Source organism: Argopecten irradians, chromosome 8 (assembly GCF_041381155.1).
Source record: "Argopecten irradians isolate NY chromosome 8, Ai_NY, whole genome shotgun sequence".
In the NCBI taxonomy this organism is placed as follows: Eukaryota; Metazoa; Mollusca; class Bivalvia; order Pectinida; family Pectinidae; genus Argopecten; species Argopecten irradians.
The window spans coordinates 15,615,857-15,634,260 of NC_091141.1; the positions used below are offsets into that span (position 1 = coordinate 15,615,857).

General features: G+C 32.5%; 2 protein-coding genes across 2 annotated transcripts; one reads left to right on the forward strand and one right to left on the reverse strand.

Moving 5' to 3' along the window:
• Positions 1-135: 135 nt before the first annotated feature.
• On the forward strand, positions 136-3,087 carry LOC138329486 (uncharacterized). Its single transcript, XM_069276510.1, has 3 exons — positions 136-773; positions 1,364-1,414; positions 1,828-3,087. Exons 1-3 carry the CDS (start codon positions 647-649, stop codon positions 2,280-2,282), a joined length of 633 nt encoding a protein of 210 aa, XP_069132611.1. The 5' UTR covers positions 136-646; the 3' UTR covers positions 2,283-3,087.
• Positions 3,088-3,863: 776 nt separating this feature from the next.
• Positions 3,864-13,811, reverse strand: LOC138329740 (uncharacterized). The gene is made up of 7 exons (XM_069277029.1): positions 13,553-13,811; positions 9,446-9,478; positions 9,237-9,257; positions 8,613-8,840; positions 7,259-7,495; positions 6,562-6,798; positions 3,864-6,142 (listed from the first exon to the last, which is right to left on the reverse strand). Exons 1-7 carry the CDS (start codon positions 13,629-13,631, stop codon positions 4,779-4,781), a joined length of 2,199 nt encoding a protein of 732 aa, XP_069133130.1. The 5' UTR covers positions 13,632-13,811; the 3' UTR covers positions 3,864-4,778.
• Between the last annotated feature and the right edge of the window lie 4,593 nt (positions 13,812-18,404).

Sequence of the window (18,404 nt, forward strand, 5' to 3'; positions counted from 1 at the left end):
TTTCTGATTTCAACATCAAGGGGTAGATTGACACGTAGTTGTGTCTGAAGAATCCATAAATGTCAGCTGTGACAGCTATGAATGATATATCAGGCCATATTTCGATTATCGTTTGCTACTAAAGATATAAATATGAATACGCTTATATCAAACATTGAAATTATACCGTGTGTAGTTAGCAAATGTGTATCATGGTGATTTTCATAAAACAATACTGATAAATAATTAATGGAATTAATGGAACGAATGCTGTCGTTGAACAATTGACATCAAATAACTTGTGTGAAACTATAACATTTAAAAAGTTTAAAACCTCATCGAACATTTTCGTTATACTACATAAATGTCCATTGGCATTACCTCAATTTTCATTGTCATGGTGGTTATTTCAAAGTCGACCCCAGTCATTAGAACTTAAACATAGTAGATAATGTTTTATCTTTCCTGCTTCTAAAACACCGAAACGGAAAATATCTTGTAAAGTACAAGGGCCAGTTAGAACTACCACTCGAATGAAACTATAATAATTAATAATTAACCAAATCTAAATTAAGATTAAATCATTGTAAACGACAATACTAATGATAAACTGACAAAAAAACATCAAGGAATTGACTTGTCTCATCCAACGCATGTGTATTGACTTATGATTAGCCAAAGATATACCTACTCAGCTTTGTACCCAGCATTACTTTATAACTACTATGTACATCATATGCATGGCGTAATCAGACGATCTGGAAACGTACTGACAAACTGCTGTATTAACCAAGGTGAGAATCTCTAACATATATATACTGTAAAACGTGAAATATTAGTTGTGGTCAGGTTAATGTGGTTTATAACCTGTATCGGATCTTTGTGGAATATGTTTAGCTCATATAATTACGTTTTTGTTTAGTTTGATTATATATCAAACACCGCTGCAGAAAATTGAATAATCATTTGTTAACCACAAATATATTTACTCACCGATATTTCATGTCATGCAGTACTAACAGTATTATGATTTGTAGATTGTTCAACAATACAAAAAATAATACGTAATAACCTATTATATCACATTTAATTCAATTACATCAATTAATTTGTTATTTTAATTGTCTTTGATTATTAGAAAATGTCACCAAATTTTTGTATTATTGCATATTATTTGCAGTTCGTCATAATGTTAAAATATTCTTAAAAACTTTTTAAAAATGTATACTATGATTATTACAGGTCATAAACTGTAGTATGCCTATATAATATTTCAAAAGCATGTATACATTTAATCGTAATGGTATCATTTTACGTCACATTTATTCACATATTGTAATTGACTTGATTAATCCTTTATAGTCAATATTTATATATATTTCAGCTTTGATGGCACCACCTCTGAATCAAACAAACGATCGCACGCGGCAAACAGGTATATTTAAAAAACTGATAACGAAACGATATGACTCAAATAATTTACATTTTTAATGTGTACATGTGTTTGGTACCATTCGAGCCACAAAGAAAAAAGTTGCAGTATATTTCGTTATATGTATTTTCATAATTGGTATGAATATAATTAATCAAATTCACCATTGAATTGTAAATCCTTTATATCATTTATAACACTTGTTTAACAAAATCTGTTCTTGCTCCGTCATATGTGAAAGGTTTATAAAATGCTTTAGAATTTTTTTTTACATATTTCTTTGACAAAACAATACAGTTTAACAATTTTATTTATTTTATGTTTTATTTTCACTTCTTGACTGCTTATGTTTATCAAATTTTGCTGGTAAGAAATAATATGAAACGCTCTTAGTTGTCATTTTCTGTGTTATATAGGTGGCTCCCTGAGCGATGCTGCTGGTTTGGAATCAATTCTTGCTGATTTGCAGAAACGTCATAATTTACAAACCGACCTTAGAAAACTTGTACGTGAATCCAGAAGGCGCTTTAACGCCAACCTTGTCAGGGCAATCAATGCAAGAATACAAAACAAATCACGGACTAAATCTTCGCCACAGCGAAATAGTGCAGCGTCCGAAGTAGCCGTTGGCCCTATCAACAACAGGCCAAGTCCATCACATGACCCCAATGGGCTTAGTCCATTCGAAGTAGATATGGATTCCATAAATCCATTCGCTTCGTCTGCCACAACTATAAGTCCTCCAAGTCTTGATCAATTACGGCCACCATCCCCATTTCGCAGTTCGTTAAGGGGCCGTCAAAATATGATGAGAGAAGGTGTTTTGAATAACCCGGCAGGGGGAGTCCCAGTTTTTCTACCTGCAGCATAGTGGCATTCTGACCAGACTATGACGATATGCAGTTGTACCGAGTACCGGGCGTAATGTACTGTGGACATGCTATCTAGATCTGCGCCAGTGACTCAGTAGATTCACCGAGTTAATACTTTGTGTATGTTACCTTTATTGCATACTCGTTTTGACGTCATCATATGGACCTTGACGTTACGACAGGGTATAGAGAGGGTAATAGATTATCACCATGGACACTGACTTGGTACGTGATGAAACCTTGGCGTGATTCTGGCGAGACCTGTGTTGAAAAGGTAGTCACTGCCGTTGCTCTATATAAATAGTGTAAGTAATGAAAAAAATCCTGAACAATCATCTATGGATCCCACGTAACAACACCAAAGCAGACTAAGCAGAATAATAGGCGACAACACACATATTATATATTTTTATTAACATCCTTTAGAAAGTATAGGTATATTTGAGATGAATTACAATAACATTATAAGTGAACGTAAATTGAATCAGGTTTTTTTCATAAACATTTTATATTTTTCCAAAAATCACATCTTGTTGATATTAACGTTTAGCAGGTTATTTTTGCGATATTATCGTAATATCAAGGGACAGTGATCTTGAAAATTATTTGATCCGCAAAATATTGAGATATGAAATGCATATTTCCAATATAGACATCACGAAGTTTTAGAACACTTGAATTAGTGAAAATCGAAATTGGTGACCGCAAAATAACCGGTTATACGGTATTCATGTACATGAAATGGATAATAAATAAATCATTACATGTTTTAAAAATATTAGAAATACTCTGATGCAAATATGGTACGGGTAAAACATATTCCAAATGTCAATATATCAATTATAGCATTGATATCTGAAAACGTCTAAGTAAGAAAATCATTTGTAGCATTTTGAATTTACGTGACGTTTCTAGGACAAAATGCAGGTATAAAGTTATGCAAACATCATTATACACTCCCCATGATCATTGTTACATCTCTATAGACAATACGCTGTTGTTTCTCAGAAGACAATTTACTGATTATTACAAGTACATGTAGAATGAAATAATCATCTATTAACTTATAACTGCATATTCATTCAATGATATCTACTTCACAACAAATCTTCATTCACACGATTTTGATTTGTGCTTGTCCAGTATATACAGTATTAAATTATAAAAAATAGACTTTTTGACCACACGATAGTACATGACATTGTGTACCAATTGTTTCTAGCACAACGATTAAGAATGAAACACTAATACACTAATTACATAGTATAATGTCCCTTATTGGTGACTGTTTTTCACGTTTTCTTTTTAAAAGACGAGAAAATTTGTAATACAATGTATTTAGATCTAAGTCTTGGATAATGGAAAATGTGCAGGGAGGTTGTTTTTGCAAATGGTTATAATTAATTTTGTCTTTGTTACTGGCTTTCTGATTGGTCTATTCATTTTTTTCATTCCACGATAAAAAAAATTCCGAGAATGGCGCGGAATTCCCGCTATCATGACGTCACAATAGAAACATTGACGTTGCGTATTGATTTGGAAAAAATAATCCCTTGAAAAAAAGTAATCCGTACGTAAATGTATTTCATTTTATAAAGTAGCCTGGGAAATTAATTATAAGTATTGAAGTCACTATTTTTTAATTTCATCGGGGTATGAAAGAAATTTTGTGTTCAAACTGTGTGAATCCGCGTAGCGGATTCTCACAAAAGTTTGCAAAAAAATGTATTTCAATGCTTAAATAAAACGTTTGAATGAGCTACATAAGTATAGGTCATTTGTCTGAAATGTGTTCTATTGATGCCACTGTATTCATTATCATATACATATATATTTGATTGTTTCATATGTCATCTGTATTTTATTGTCATTTTAAGAACAATGGAGTTCTTTGTCTCTTTCTAGTACCAAGTACTATTTGTTTTGTTCTGACAATTTTAATTGTGTATTCATGACGTGAATAAAAAATGATTAATTTGTTATTCCTTTTATTTGTATGTATTTGTTATTGTTTTACCGCCTTAAATTTGTAACTTAACGAAACGTAAACGTTGATAAAGTGGACTAACACTGGAAGGTATTGCACTATTTTATAATTACACAACAATAATTAATTTCTTTTATGAATTCTTAGCATGGCTGAAAGGTTTTGGTGGCTGGATGATTACGATCACTAGCCTCTACCTCTGTTTTGCACGTTAAAAGGCAAAGTTGAACATTTGCCATGCATGCACTGACCGTATGTTTATCTCTGACTATTATGGAATATATTAACTTCCCGAATTTAGCAATCATTTAATAACATTGGTTGTTAGTAGAGCATTAAAGAAAATCAATAAATTAGACTATGGAAAAAACTGAAAAAAAGGAAATTGTCCAAAGACAATTCAAGGAAATAGTATTACTCTTTTCATATTTTCACCGTATAAAATAAATGGTACCAAATGATGTAGAATTTGAGTACTTTTTTACAACTAACAAGTTTAAATTACGTGTTATTGCTTACAAAATATAGCAAAAACATCACTGAGCACTATGACAAAGCCTATAGTTGCAAGTAGAGCAATACCTACGGTACCAATATTTTTAGACGATGTTCGCCTATCATCTACTGAAACTAATTTTCTAGTAGAACTGGAAAGTTGAGACTTATCTAACTTGATGGTAGATATTAGTTCTCTTATCCTCGCATGGATAGTTTTATTTTCCATACGACAAATACAGCTACAAAATTCTCCATGGAACACCATTAAATTTGAGTGCATCATTGACGGGTAACTGGAAAGTGTAGCGGAAGGCACAGCATGTGAGGTTGTTACACTCTCCTCAACATATGAATTAATACTATGTAAAGATGATGTTAAATAAATGGAATGTTCAGTACAATTTCCAGCTGCCCTTGTATGGCTATCTTCTATCAGCGTTGCAGTTGTTTCGGATATGCTTATACCTTCAATATTGATAAATGTTGAATGACTGTTTTCAACCGACGACAATGTCATTGGTAATTCCAGAGAAGGTGTCACAGATTCAATGGCGGCTATAGTTGTTGTACTAAAGAAACTATATTCACTCGGAATAATTTGTGTTGTTTCGTGCAAGCTGATTTGTGTTTGTTGTGATGTGTCAGATACACGACTAGGAAGTATTTCTGTTGTTTGGTATGATTTAGTGTAACTAGAAGCCAGATGTGTTGTGTCATATTGACTGACAGAACTGGGACTTATTTCTGTTGGTTCGTATGTGCTGGAAGAACTAGAAATCAGATTTGTTGTTTCATTTTGACTGGTAGGATTAAAAGTCATTCCTGTTTTTTCGTACTGACTGACGTCACTAAGAGTCATTCCCGTTGTTTCGTACCGATTGAAATAACTAGGCGTTACATATGATGTTTCGTATTGACTGATAAGACCAGGATTCATATAATTTATACCTTTTGTTTCATATGAGCTGCTGACAGTGGACGTTAGATGCGATGTTTTATATTGACTGACATGATTGTGAGTTGATTCGTATGGAATAGTGGGCCTAGAAGTCATATGTGTTGCTTCATAAAGTAGACTTTCGACTTGACTAGAAGTTGCATACGTTGTGTCATACAGACTGTTTTGACTCGAAGTCACTTGTTGTGTTCCCGATTCACTCTCGTGGCTGCTTTGAGACAATACCATATTGTTATATGAACTCGTTTGGCTTGGAAATAACTGTAGTGTTTCATATAGGCTGGTAGACCTGGAAGTCAATGGTGTTACCTCATATTGACTGTAAGAAATTGAGGTTGTTGTGTCGGCCGCTGTAGATGATGGTGACATAACATCTATCGTAGAGACAACAGACGTGTGTGTATACATGGTAGTATCTGTAAAGGCAAAACGAATATTTATGACTGGACAAAAATAAATGTTTAATTGCCAAATCGTAGATAAAACGATAGCCGATACATGATGTTCTGCGTTTTGACAAAAATGATAACAAGATAAAATAAGAAAACTAAATTTAAAGCAAACAAAACTATAAATTAAAGCGAAAAACGCATCACGTATAAAACGAGTAGAACGTACAAGAAGTTACAACAATAAAGAAAGTATTCACAAAATAAACATGGAAAGAAACACCACAAAAGAAAAGAAAGCAACAAGATAAAATTTTTTTTTTTTCTGCTATCAGATTTATAAAATGTAATTGATTTTAGATGTACTATGTTAAGATTATGATTGAAAGAATATCTTTAAAGTTTAATAATTACAGCACAAATAAATTATTTTAAATAAATCTCACCCGACTTACTACCACAGACTTTTAAATAGGAGGTTCCATTGGTATAAACAGAAGGAGAGGCTGTTGGACAGGTGTATTGCTGACATTCGTATCTTGGTTCGTTTAATGTGACACCTAGACAGTGCTGATTGTCACTACACAGGGATTGACATTCGTTTTCTGTTCGTACTTGTATGGTGTCAAATGAACCGCAGCTACCAACACTGTTGTGTCCATGGTTTACGTAGTATACCACATCTACAAATTATATTATGATAGAAATTCAAACCAATATCCAATAAATGTCATCCTAGAGAGACGAAATTAATTGTCAGGCATTTTATAAGATCACTCTGGTTCTCAAAATGCCACAGATTGACGGCGGAAATACTAGCTGTCTGATAGTATACATTTTGGCAACACAGATAGATTTCTTTTGCCCAATCGGTTGATCGCTTCACTAGCCGAAAAAAACCTTGCTATCGGATTAAATCATTTTGCGTCGGCTTAATATCGGTCCACTGATTGTGTACCAGAGAAGTCAGATAAAGAAAAATCGATTCCAGTTTTTTCATGGTTAATCAAATCCAATTTTCCTGAGAACAAGAGTTGAATAAAAGTTGCATTGCCTTATCAAATTACGTAACTCCACGAGAAACCCGTTACAGAAATTGATCGCCATTATTGAAAGAAAGAACATAATAAAACACAATGTTACCTTCACAGACTTTGGTATGGAATGATAATGAGTCAGAAATACCCTGCCGATATTGATATTGCGGACATATCGATGGTCTGCATAACATGGTCGACGTGTCGTACCCTATCCCTCTACAGTCGGGTTGATGGGTACATGTGTCCTGACATTGTTCTAAGGAAGACGTTGTTGATGAAATATAGCCACACTCGCCGTCCGTTCCTGGACCCTTAGACGTGTAGGAGCAGTTCCTAGTCACTGTGGATTAAACGACTTAGGACTATAGATCATGCTGTAACCCCACCCACCCGTCCTATCGTCCGTGCATCCGTCCCTTCCCAATCAGTACATGGACAAAATATTTAGATACCTCATTAGTTTAAGCGGTGCACAAAAATAGCGGTATTTTGAAAATGAAACATAAAAATATACAAATATTATAGATAAGATAAAGATGAGATATGAAAAATGCAAAGAAATATGCAAACATTCATGAAATATATGATGAAATATGAGGTGTCATATTTTTTCCACGTTCTGTACGTGTCTGTATGTCAAACTCATCCCATCTAATGCGTTAGAAATATCTGTTTGAGATATAAAAAAACAATTTCATATAATACATGAAATCATTGATTTCTTGATGTTTTGTTTAATAATAGTGAAGAGTACACGCGACAACCATTGTGTTGGTTTTAGAGGAAATATTAACTATCCTATTCTGTATTTGCAAATAACAGATTGTGACGTCATCTGGAAAACGGAAGTATCCATTTGGACCGATCTACGATAAATGTGATAAATGTAACATTTTTTGTAAAGATATCATATGGTCGCTTTTTATTTACTATTCGAAAAAGTCCACTACGCGCATTGAAATTAAATATTCCAGAGGCAAGGGAGGGGGAAACTGGAATGACCATTGTTTTAGTTACTTATTTTATTATAAATTTCAGTATAAGAAGAATGTGCAAAACTCGAATGACGTTGAGGAAAGTGACATATTTAAGGATCTGTTTTATTAAATAGTTAAATAATGTTGCCAATAACTCGTATGTTAACCTTTGGACATCTTTAAATGGAAGTGTATCACGGGATATCATTCTTAAAAGGAATACCAAAGAATTATTACTTCTTAGTCTGTGTCTTATGACGCAGATATCAATAAGCCGAGTTGATACCACCTTTTTATTTAGATGTGTACTTTATATATATTCCCGCAGGTAAAAAGAAAAAGTATAAAACATGATAAAGGCTTGTAATTATCTGTTCGGATCAGATACAATTAATTTTACTGATTCGATACCAAGTTTTACATTAAGTTACTCACACGCCCTCATATCATTTCTTTATAATTACTTTGTACATATCTTACCTTGTTTAGATAAAAATCGCAGATAGACATTGGTTGTGTATTCTGGCTCTCCACAATACTGTAGGTAACAAGTTATACCGACACTCCGCAGGGTCACACCGCTACATTTATCTTTCATTTCACACAAGTGGAAGCAGTCACTTTCATTTGAGACCAACACTGAGTCGTCATTGATTGAGGTACAAATTTCACTCAAGTTTGTTGTTGGTTGAAAATCACATTCAATATCTGCATATACAGATGTAGATTATTTCGTTATTAACGGTGATTATCAATTGATTAGTTCGTTTGGATGAAAATCATAAACTAGAAAGTGAAGAAATCAGAATAATATAAAACATTGAAAAGGGTAAATATTGCATCATTGCTTTGAAATAATAATAACATTAAATGTTTACATAAACTAGAATCGAGTCATAACTTACCGAATAAATAAACCCAAATACCTTATTTACATGTATATACTATTGGGAATCATAGTAACTAATTTATTAATTAGAAAATATAATAGTTTGTGTTTTGGATACCTTAACAATATTGCAACAAAGATTTTAAATGTTTGATTATTTTCATCCTAAATGTATTCTATTGTATGCAACAATTCGTATGAAACATACTACTTACTTCTTGCCACAAAGTGTTTTTCTGAAAATAAAGAAAAGAATGACACAGAATGATTGTTGGTTTCTATGTTTTTATTGGTTTATTTATTAATTACCTTCAGATAAATTTATTGTTATGTTTTCTAAGTACAAAACCTATATTTATATGTTTGTTTTTGGTGAAAATGTTTGTTTATAAACTAGAAAATCTAAATCAAGTCCGGCACTTACCAAGTAGAGGAGCCTCTGTCGGAAGTTCCGGTTCTGCAACAATGACAACAGAAAATGATTCAGAGCGAAGGACACATACAACAAACATTGTGTGTCAAAAAAACTACAGCGTTCCTCCAATTAAAAAAATGAGCCTTACTTTATGCACGAGATAATTAAATGTCCAAACATTTAGATTTATACAAAAATAATTGAACTGTAAATTGATATAATCTAATCTACAAGTCCATGGAACGACAAATTTGTTTTGAATTGATAAAAAGGAGTTTTTGGTTTTAGATTGGTCTAAAGACTGATACTAAGGCGGCACAGACAATAGTATGCTCGTCGGTACTAAGATGACTCTATAGGAAATTTTACAATGAAATGTAAACAAATTTCCTCGTCACAAGTTGGTGGATTTCAAAGTAACAATTAACAGTTTTTATAAGGTCCAATAAAATATGTCTTTGATATCAAAACAGAATATATGTTCTAGCATTGTAACGGTAATGAACAACATGCTGGTCTGAGCTACAACCGAAGGGATTTTCTTTGTTCTAATTGAACAATAGGTTAATAGATCAAGTCAGGTTTCAAGAAAAAAACCATTACAGGATCCGAAACAGTATTATCAGTTTTATCCTCAGTCTTCGCATTCAAAATGACCTACACACGCCATACGCAAACACTTGTCTACCCTCCGTACAAGAAAAATAATTGTTATGACTATATGAAGCATTTAGTCTTCGGATCTATATCGCATTCGTAGACCGATACATCAATGACATACATTCAGCAGAGCTGGTTTATATCATAGTACTTAATTTTCCTCAGTTGCAAACCAAATATCACCAATTTTGTTTTTGAAATTAACATTATTGATATATGGTCATTTTTAAAAATTAAAAAAAAGACATATTTTTTTTAAATATTTGAAAGGTGTCATTATTATATTTTAAAACAAACTGCAACTATAACATTCAACAATCGGAACTATATCTTCGGTCATCCTCACTTCCGTATTTACCAAACTTAGGAACCAACGCCATTTTAAAGGAGGACGCTCTCGCAGGCCACCGTCCAGGTGGCAATGGATAGCAAACACAGACATAACGCACCTTGCTATGCACTTTAATCATTGTCAATATTTTAAATTTACAATTGTCAATTAAACAACTAATATTAAAAAAATAATTTATCCAATATACAATCTTAGTAATCATACTTGAAACACCAGTAATATAATTAACTAAAAAAACGACTATCTTGCCCTGTGCGCTGCCTGAACTGCCTTACCTGGCCTGTCCAGGTAACATGCACGTGCATTGAACCGTCACCTACCAGACAACACGCGGGAGAAAGGTATTTCACACTAATTTTTCACGTGTGAAACATTATGTATCACTTTGGACCGTTTTACGACAACTCGGTGATAAGCACAATATTTTGCATTAAGATACCCTAGGATCAGCTGCATATTGTATGCTATTTAGAATATCCGATTTTTTCTGCGCTCATGTTCATTTTAGGGGTCAAAAGTCAAATGGTGAAAATTCACATTTCCATTGTCCTAATTAACTAACTTTTAGAATTAAGATGCTAATTTTTGAAGTTTTTGCAGGTAAATATTGGGTTTGTAAAGTTCAGTACCTAAACTGATGGAACATTTAAAAAGTAGGTCACAGTGACCTATTTAAGTACTTGTTCCATTTTAGCATTAAAAACTTTAATATATTTTGCTGACAACTAATTATTTGCAACGATTTTATAGCTTGAATTTAATGTTTAATACTGCATGTGGATCTTGACATAACCTGCTTATGACGATTAAATCCTATTTAGTACTATCATCTGTCCACTAAACATCATCTGTTCTTCCATGTTAAAAAGCAGGTTTTTAACTCATTTCAGCTTGTTATATGAGCTTATTTCACGCAACACCTTCACTAAGGGTAGGATATTATAAGTGTGTCTGCTGCACCACTGCATGATCGTAAAATGCGACTCAAGGATATGTTCAGGCTAATGGTAAAAAAACCCAAAAACTGTCCACAATCCAATTTTCCTGAAACTTTGCATATTTTAAGTACAACTAGCTGTCCCTTTAAAATGACACTACTTTTTCTTTTTGTGATTTTAAAAAGACCCAAAGGGCCTGAATTGTTCGTAATCATCTTCTTTTCTTGTTAAATGTTCTACATTTTGTATTCATAAATCAATAGAGTAGATCGTATACTTTATATTTTAGCTGTTCTATTAGATTTTTGAAGTAGTATTTTGCTTGAAATTATCATTTTTACGAAAAAATTAACACTTTTTGGAAAAAAATAAACGAAACATTGCTCTTTGTCATCCCATTTCACCCTGCTACTGGTTTTGTCCACAATTCAAACCCCAATTAAAAGTACTCCCACTACATTTTCTGTTTATATGTTAATTAATTTCGAAATTAAAAATTGAGAAAACAGTGTTTGAGTGCCTTAAAAATAGAAAGTGCTGGTAGCAGCGGGCCACTTCTTTGCAAGTATAAATTTTACTTAGCTATGCATTTCCATTTATGATTCCAGAGTATAATGTAAGTCAAAATTAGTGAACATTAATAATTTTAGATGCTCAATATCATAGTAACACCTTTGAAAATATTGGTTGTCATGGTAACAAAACGGAGGCCTCTGATTTGCTGAAATTTAAATGATGTCAGAATTATGTCCAAATTAGTATATAGTGGTTACAAGGTATGCTGAATAACTTGGTATCACTTTCAAAAATATTAGTTGTCACGGAAACAAATTGGAGGCCTCTGATTGGTTGAAATTTAGATATTGTCAAATTTAAGTGAAAATCAGTGTAAAGGGGTTATGAAGTATGCTGAATAATAAGGTATAACTTTCCAAAACATTTGGTTGCCATGGAAACAAAATTGAGGTCTCTGATTGGTTCAAATTTAGATATTGATATTAGTGAAAATTGTTACATATGGGTTATGGGGTGAGCCGAATGATGTAGCAACAGTTTTAGCGACTTTGGTGTCATTGTAACGAAACAAAGACCCCCTGATTGGTTTAAATTAAGATTGCAGCCTTTGTGGTGCTGGTATTTTTTTTTCAAATTAAATAATTTATTTTTAGATTAAACGTATTTTATTTGAAAATGAAATGTAGCTCTGTTTCCCTCTTAATCATTTTAATTCAATTTAAATTAGTTTTTATCTACATAAGAGAGATGAATATTCTTATTGTTGTGTTCTGAGTTTGCGTTGCTGATGAAAATTTTTTTTTTTCTAATAATTATTTGATTTCTGATACCTAGTCCTTTAACATCGCAGAGTTTGAAAAAAATCGAAGCATTGGCGGATTTCGCAACCCAACCTTTGGAATCTTAACATTGTGGTTACTTACATGAAAAAAATGCTTTAATATTTCAACCATTTGATAGCTTTAAAGTGACGTTTAGAGCTTCATTTGAATTTTGTCATGATCTGCTTATTATTGCATCTTACGGCCACATGAAGTGGGTGACGGGGATGAATTAGGTCATAATCAATGAAAGGTATCGTCTGTCAACTATGTATCTTAGGGGGTTTCGATGCAAGTGTGTAAGCTAATTTGTTTTATGAAATAATCTCAAGTAACACCAACATTGCAAGTATAAAGTTAGAATTGTGCATGCCTGCTGCCACATTGCATGATCGTAAAAGGCCAACTAAATATGGATCGTTTATCTAGTATCTTTAGAAAACAATATAAGCGGGTGTTGTCTTGAAATTAACTGGTTTGCAGAGATAGGAATTCTTTCCAAGAAAGAAACTTTCTCAGTGATTATTGAGACAGAAATCCAATATATTTTTATCTAGGTAGTCACTAGAATTGAGATCCCGGATTTAGTCGGGCATAATTCTCACATCATGCTTGCAATGTAGATATTTCTATTTATTTTCTCTTGAAATAAGTTCAAATAGCTTAAAAATTTGCTTTAAATATGGAAAACCCAGAAGATTCTTAGTTGACAGAAGACACCTTAAGAATTATATTGAATGTGGCCTAATTTAAGCATTACATTAACGCGCGACATCGAATGTGTCTCCATATGATCCTGGAACTAAAACTAAAAATATTGCTTACGTACCTATGAATGACAAAGTGGATTCGGAAGCTGTGGAATCATCAATCTTCCAATAAAACGTGTACTGTCGAAAACCGGTCATGTTCACATAACTTTTACAGGAATGAAATTTACAAGTCAGTCTTTTTTGTTGAATTACAAATCCTTGACACTCTGCAATATTTGAACATGTATCAGAGCATTCGTCTACATCAAGGTTCAATGCAAAGGTGTTTTCAAGGAAACTACACCGGCCTATCTTGTTGGAGCCATGCGCCGTGAAGCCGGTACCTCGATAAAACACACAAAGAATACTAATTATAAAGTGAATAAAACTTGTTCTGGAAGCTGCCTAATACTTATGAATTACATTTAATAATTTATGTAATATGAAAGAAAATAAAACCCTCTAGAAATTATGAAATTGTTTCCTTCTGGTATCAACTATACGTTAGCTGTTAATTGTGTATTAAGGATGTATTCCTCTCTGAAGTCAACATTTTCTTGTCTTAAACTTTTTTTCTCATATACATTTTTGGAAAAAGGAGTTCATACCAAAGATGAAAATGAAAGAATATGTCCGTGTGCTTGTTTTTGAACTATTGCCCCTCAAAGACACGAAATTGACAAAATATTGAATTTTATGGGAATTTTGCCATTTTAACCATATACACGAGAGATTAATCAATAAATTCCAAATGAGGTATTTGATATGTATTGACGATCGAAGAAATCAATATAATTAATAAGACTGAATAACAACATCTGCTACCTCTATCCCTTATATTAAGCAACAAAATGCGCCATTTTCAATATTTTTTTTTTAATTTATTTTTTATTCATTTTCAAACGTTTTGTACATACAAATACAATACAACATATATGAATGATGTATGTTGGAGTTAATTAAGTTAATACAAAAGTAGTCACGTATACTCATAATATACATCAATCAATGGACAAAACATTTTCACTAACAAACTCACTGATAATTTATAGAGGATAAGTTCTTAAACATTGCTATTTTAAGGTAAAATACATTATAAGTATCAGAGAGATGCAGGACACACATACATACATATAAGGTACCTCTGTCAAACCTAGGTCAAATATTTATTATACAAGTTTTTTATTGGTTTCTGTAAATGTTTTTAATGTTTTAAAATTTAAAGTTGGAGCCAAAGTTGTATTTCTGTTAAGACCTGTTGTTTATTTTTTATGTTACTATTGGTTATTAAAATTTTATGAGCTTTCAGTTCAAATTTGATGTGGTTTTTTAAACCAATTAGGCAAAGATCTGCTTCAAGACATTTACAGTTATAAATATATTGTTTTTTTAAAGTTAGATTGTTTATTGTTAACTTTCTTACCAAATATAAATTCTTGTTTAGTGAATCTAAGTCCTAGATTTTTTGTAATAATTGCTATTCTCAATTATTCTATCAGATTTGATGTTTTATCACAGTCCCATAGTATGTGTGTTATGGTTTCTGGAGAAGTTCTACAAAATATACATATGTTATTATCCGCTTTACCTATTCTTAGTAAAAATGTCTTAGTAGTCAGGATTCTATGATTTACTCTACATTGTAGCCACTGAAGTTTTGAACTTGTACATGTGTTAAAAGGGTGTTTATAAATCTTTTTCCAATCTTCTTCATTTAGATTAAAAGTTTGATTCCATTTATTTTGGGCTGTAGGTTTAACTTGGTTTTGAATTAAAATATTGTATATGTATTGAGCTCCTTTTTAGAATTTAGAATGACTTTTAGATTTATAGGTATATTGGGTAATATTACATTCTTTCCTGTTTCCATTTTCAATATTTTACAGTAAAATATAAGGTTGCTCAAATTACCATTAAATGTAAAATAAAGTGACAAAATTGTATTATTTCACACATTAATGCTCAATAATTCAATAGCCACGAATCTTGTAAAAGTTTACAGCAAAAATTAACTCGATAACGCTTAAAACTTAACAACAATTTAAGTAAAAAATAGTTAAAACTTTGGCACTATTTTAAGCGAAAAAAAAGACACATTTTCAAAATGGTCGCCAAATGAACTTTGCTTAAAATCGCCTGATAAAAAATCTACCAAGAGTAGAAATGTATTTTGTTTTTGCAAAATTTGCAACTGGCAACTTTATTTTAACATATGTATATACATTTGCAAAATTTGCAGCTGGCAAAAACTGATTAATTTAATTTGAAAATCTTCTTTGATCTATGTCGAAACGAGACTTCCACGGACTGAATACTCAGAGGAATACATCGTTTATAATGTATCCATGTATAATCTTTAAATTGGAATCCAGTATATATGTTATCGATATTAATATAACAAATACATACATGTTAATATCGTGCATGTTTACACGTGAAGATGCTCTGGTTATATTTACCTGTATGATTCTTTGAGAAGAAAGAGAAGTCTGGGTCATCAATGTTGATCGACTCATCACACGGTTGTAAGAAACATGTCCACTTCCTTGTTGGTTGAACGGTCACCCCGTTGCAACCACTTTGACGCAGGCATGCGATCTGGCAATCCAAGTGTGTCCATACTTGAAACGAATTTGTTGATTTCCAATCCGGACATGTTGCCCTTGTTCTTGCACCGACGGTGCCGAATTGCTTCGATGATTCTTGAGTATCAATAAAATAATTATAAAGATTATAAAAGCAAACAACATGTGATAGAACATTGGCCTTTATCTGTTTCATTCTTGATAATTTTATCGAATGTTTTGTCTTATTTTTATTTGCATTGATAAAAATGAATATGAAATATATTATTCTTATCTCATACATTTACATATTCCTGTTGCATAGTTCAAACTCTGAAAATAAAAATCTCGATGTAGGTTTCCTTTCTGGTTAAATTGTCATCACGTACCACAGCGCTTTGTGTAAAAAGATGACAAGCTGTCGTTAACACGAATGTATGTGTCAGAACAAACATGCAGTCTGCAGACATGCTGATCCTCTTGAAATGTTATTCCTTGACAGTCTTCTGAAGAATCGCAAATAGTTTGACATCCGGCCAAGGTGAAGTTTTGGTGTACGTCATCAATGACGTCATCACTGCAGGATCCTCTGGTACCGAGTCCACGATCATCATAATAGCAGGCTGGGGTAAAAATTACGCCTGTAGGAAAACCAAGGTACCAATAATAGTCTCTATACACTAGTAACTTATAGTGTATATATATAAGTGTGAATTTTCTCTATACACTCGTACATTTCTGTGTATAGTTGTGAGGTGACGTTTCTGATGTGTGCTAATCCCTAGTGTAGAGTTAAAAAAAGTGTGTTTTGTTAAAAATAATCGATAAGAACATGGGAGAGATTAAAGAAGAGAGATAAATAAAACAATTATACTGAAATAAAGCTACGGTATGTACAATTTACCATGTTATCTTACAGTAATATATATATATATACTATGAATCTACTGGAGGTACGATCACGCATTTTAGATTGAACACGAGACGAAATCGAGTGTTCAAACGGCAAAACTCATGATCTAATCTCAAGTAAATTCATGAAAAATGAAATATTCACATTCTAAAATATCTTGAATGCAGTAATGTAAACATGGCAAAACCACCATCTATAAATAAATTTCAAATCACCCGCTTATTTACTATCAGTCAATCAATTTGCTTCTTACATTCTGATATCGCAAAGCCCATTTTCCCAGCTTATTGCATTGTTGATCCTGCGATGTGGTATAAGTGTAAAAGGTGCGGCATTTTCTGTCAGAATTATGGATTTATGATCTTTTCAAGACACCTGTTTCTGAAAAATCTTATATTATTTATCTCTTACATCGACTAAACGCCCGAAAGTGTTGTGAAGTTTGCTCTACGATCGATTGGCATAGGTCACAAAGGTGGAGGCTTCCATGTTTTCGATTGGTATTTTGAGATTTACATAGTGCTTTCTGAATAAAGGTAAGCAAAATATTGAACTACCAGCTTTAGTTATGTATAAAAGCATATAATTTAGCCGTGATCGGGATCTGCAGTAAGCCTACGTATACAGTGTCCAGTTTGTCAGCCGATCCCACGATAGGCCTACAATTTTTCAACAATCAGCTGTACATTTTAATCAGATCTTTAATGTTTCGATTACATTAAATTCCATAATTTTTAGTTAGTTTACACTGTCAATAACATAGACCTTTGTCGCAATCGGCATCTGGCAATATTGAAAGCCGTGTAAGCGTTTACTAGCGTCGACGTCGCCAAAACAACGTCCTAAATTTCTATGAATATAACGGAGATTAGATCATTAAAATACTCCAACCAAAACAGACGTTAAATCACATCATTTTAAAACAACTAATAAGAATAAAAACGTACCTTCTCTGTGCGAAAAACCAAACATCCATGGTCCTGGAATTGAAGTCACATGTATATCTGACCAGAAGTTATTAAACTGTGAGTAATGGTTTTTAGCAGATTCTCTTTAATTTTAATGTATGAACGTATTTTACATGTTTTTACATGTAAAAGTATTAGTTTCCGACGATTTAATATTGAATGATTTGACTTCATACGTGTAGCTAGCATGGAATTAAAATGACTTTTATTTGAATACTACTATTATAGAAAAAAAATACCACTCAGACAATCGAGGTCAAATTTGACATCCGTCCTCAATCAATATTCATTATCATCTTACCTTGAAAATTACATAAACGACATAAAATAGTTTACCTGTACAATAAGAAATAAAAAACAAGTGTGTGAAGTCCGTTTGTATCGAAGTTGTACAGTTGAACAAGGAACATAAAAGAACAGATTTCACCGTCAACCCCTCACAAGTCATGCTCTCTGCGCATGTTTGAAGACAACTGTCACGTGA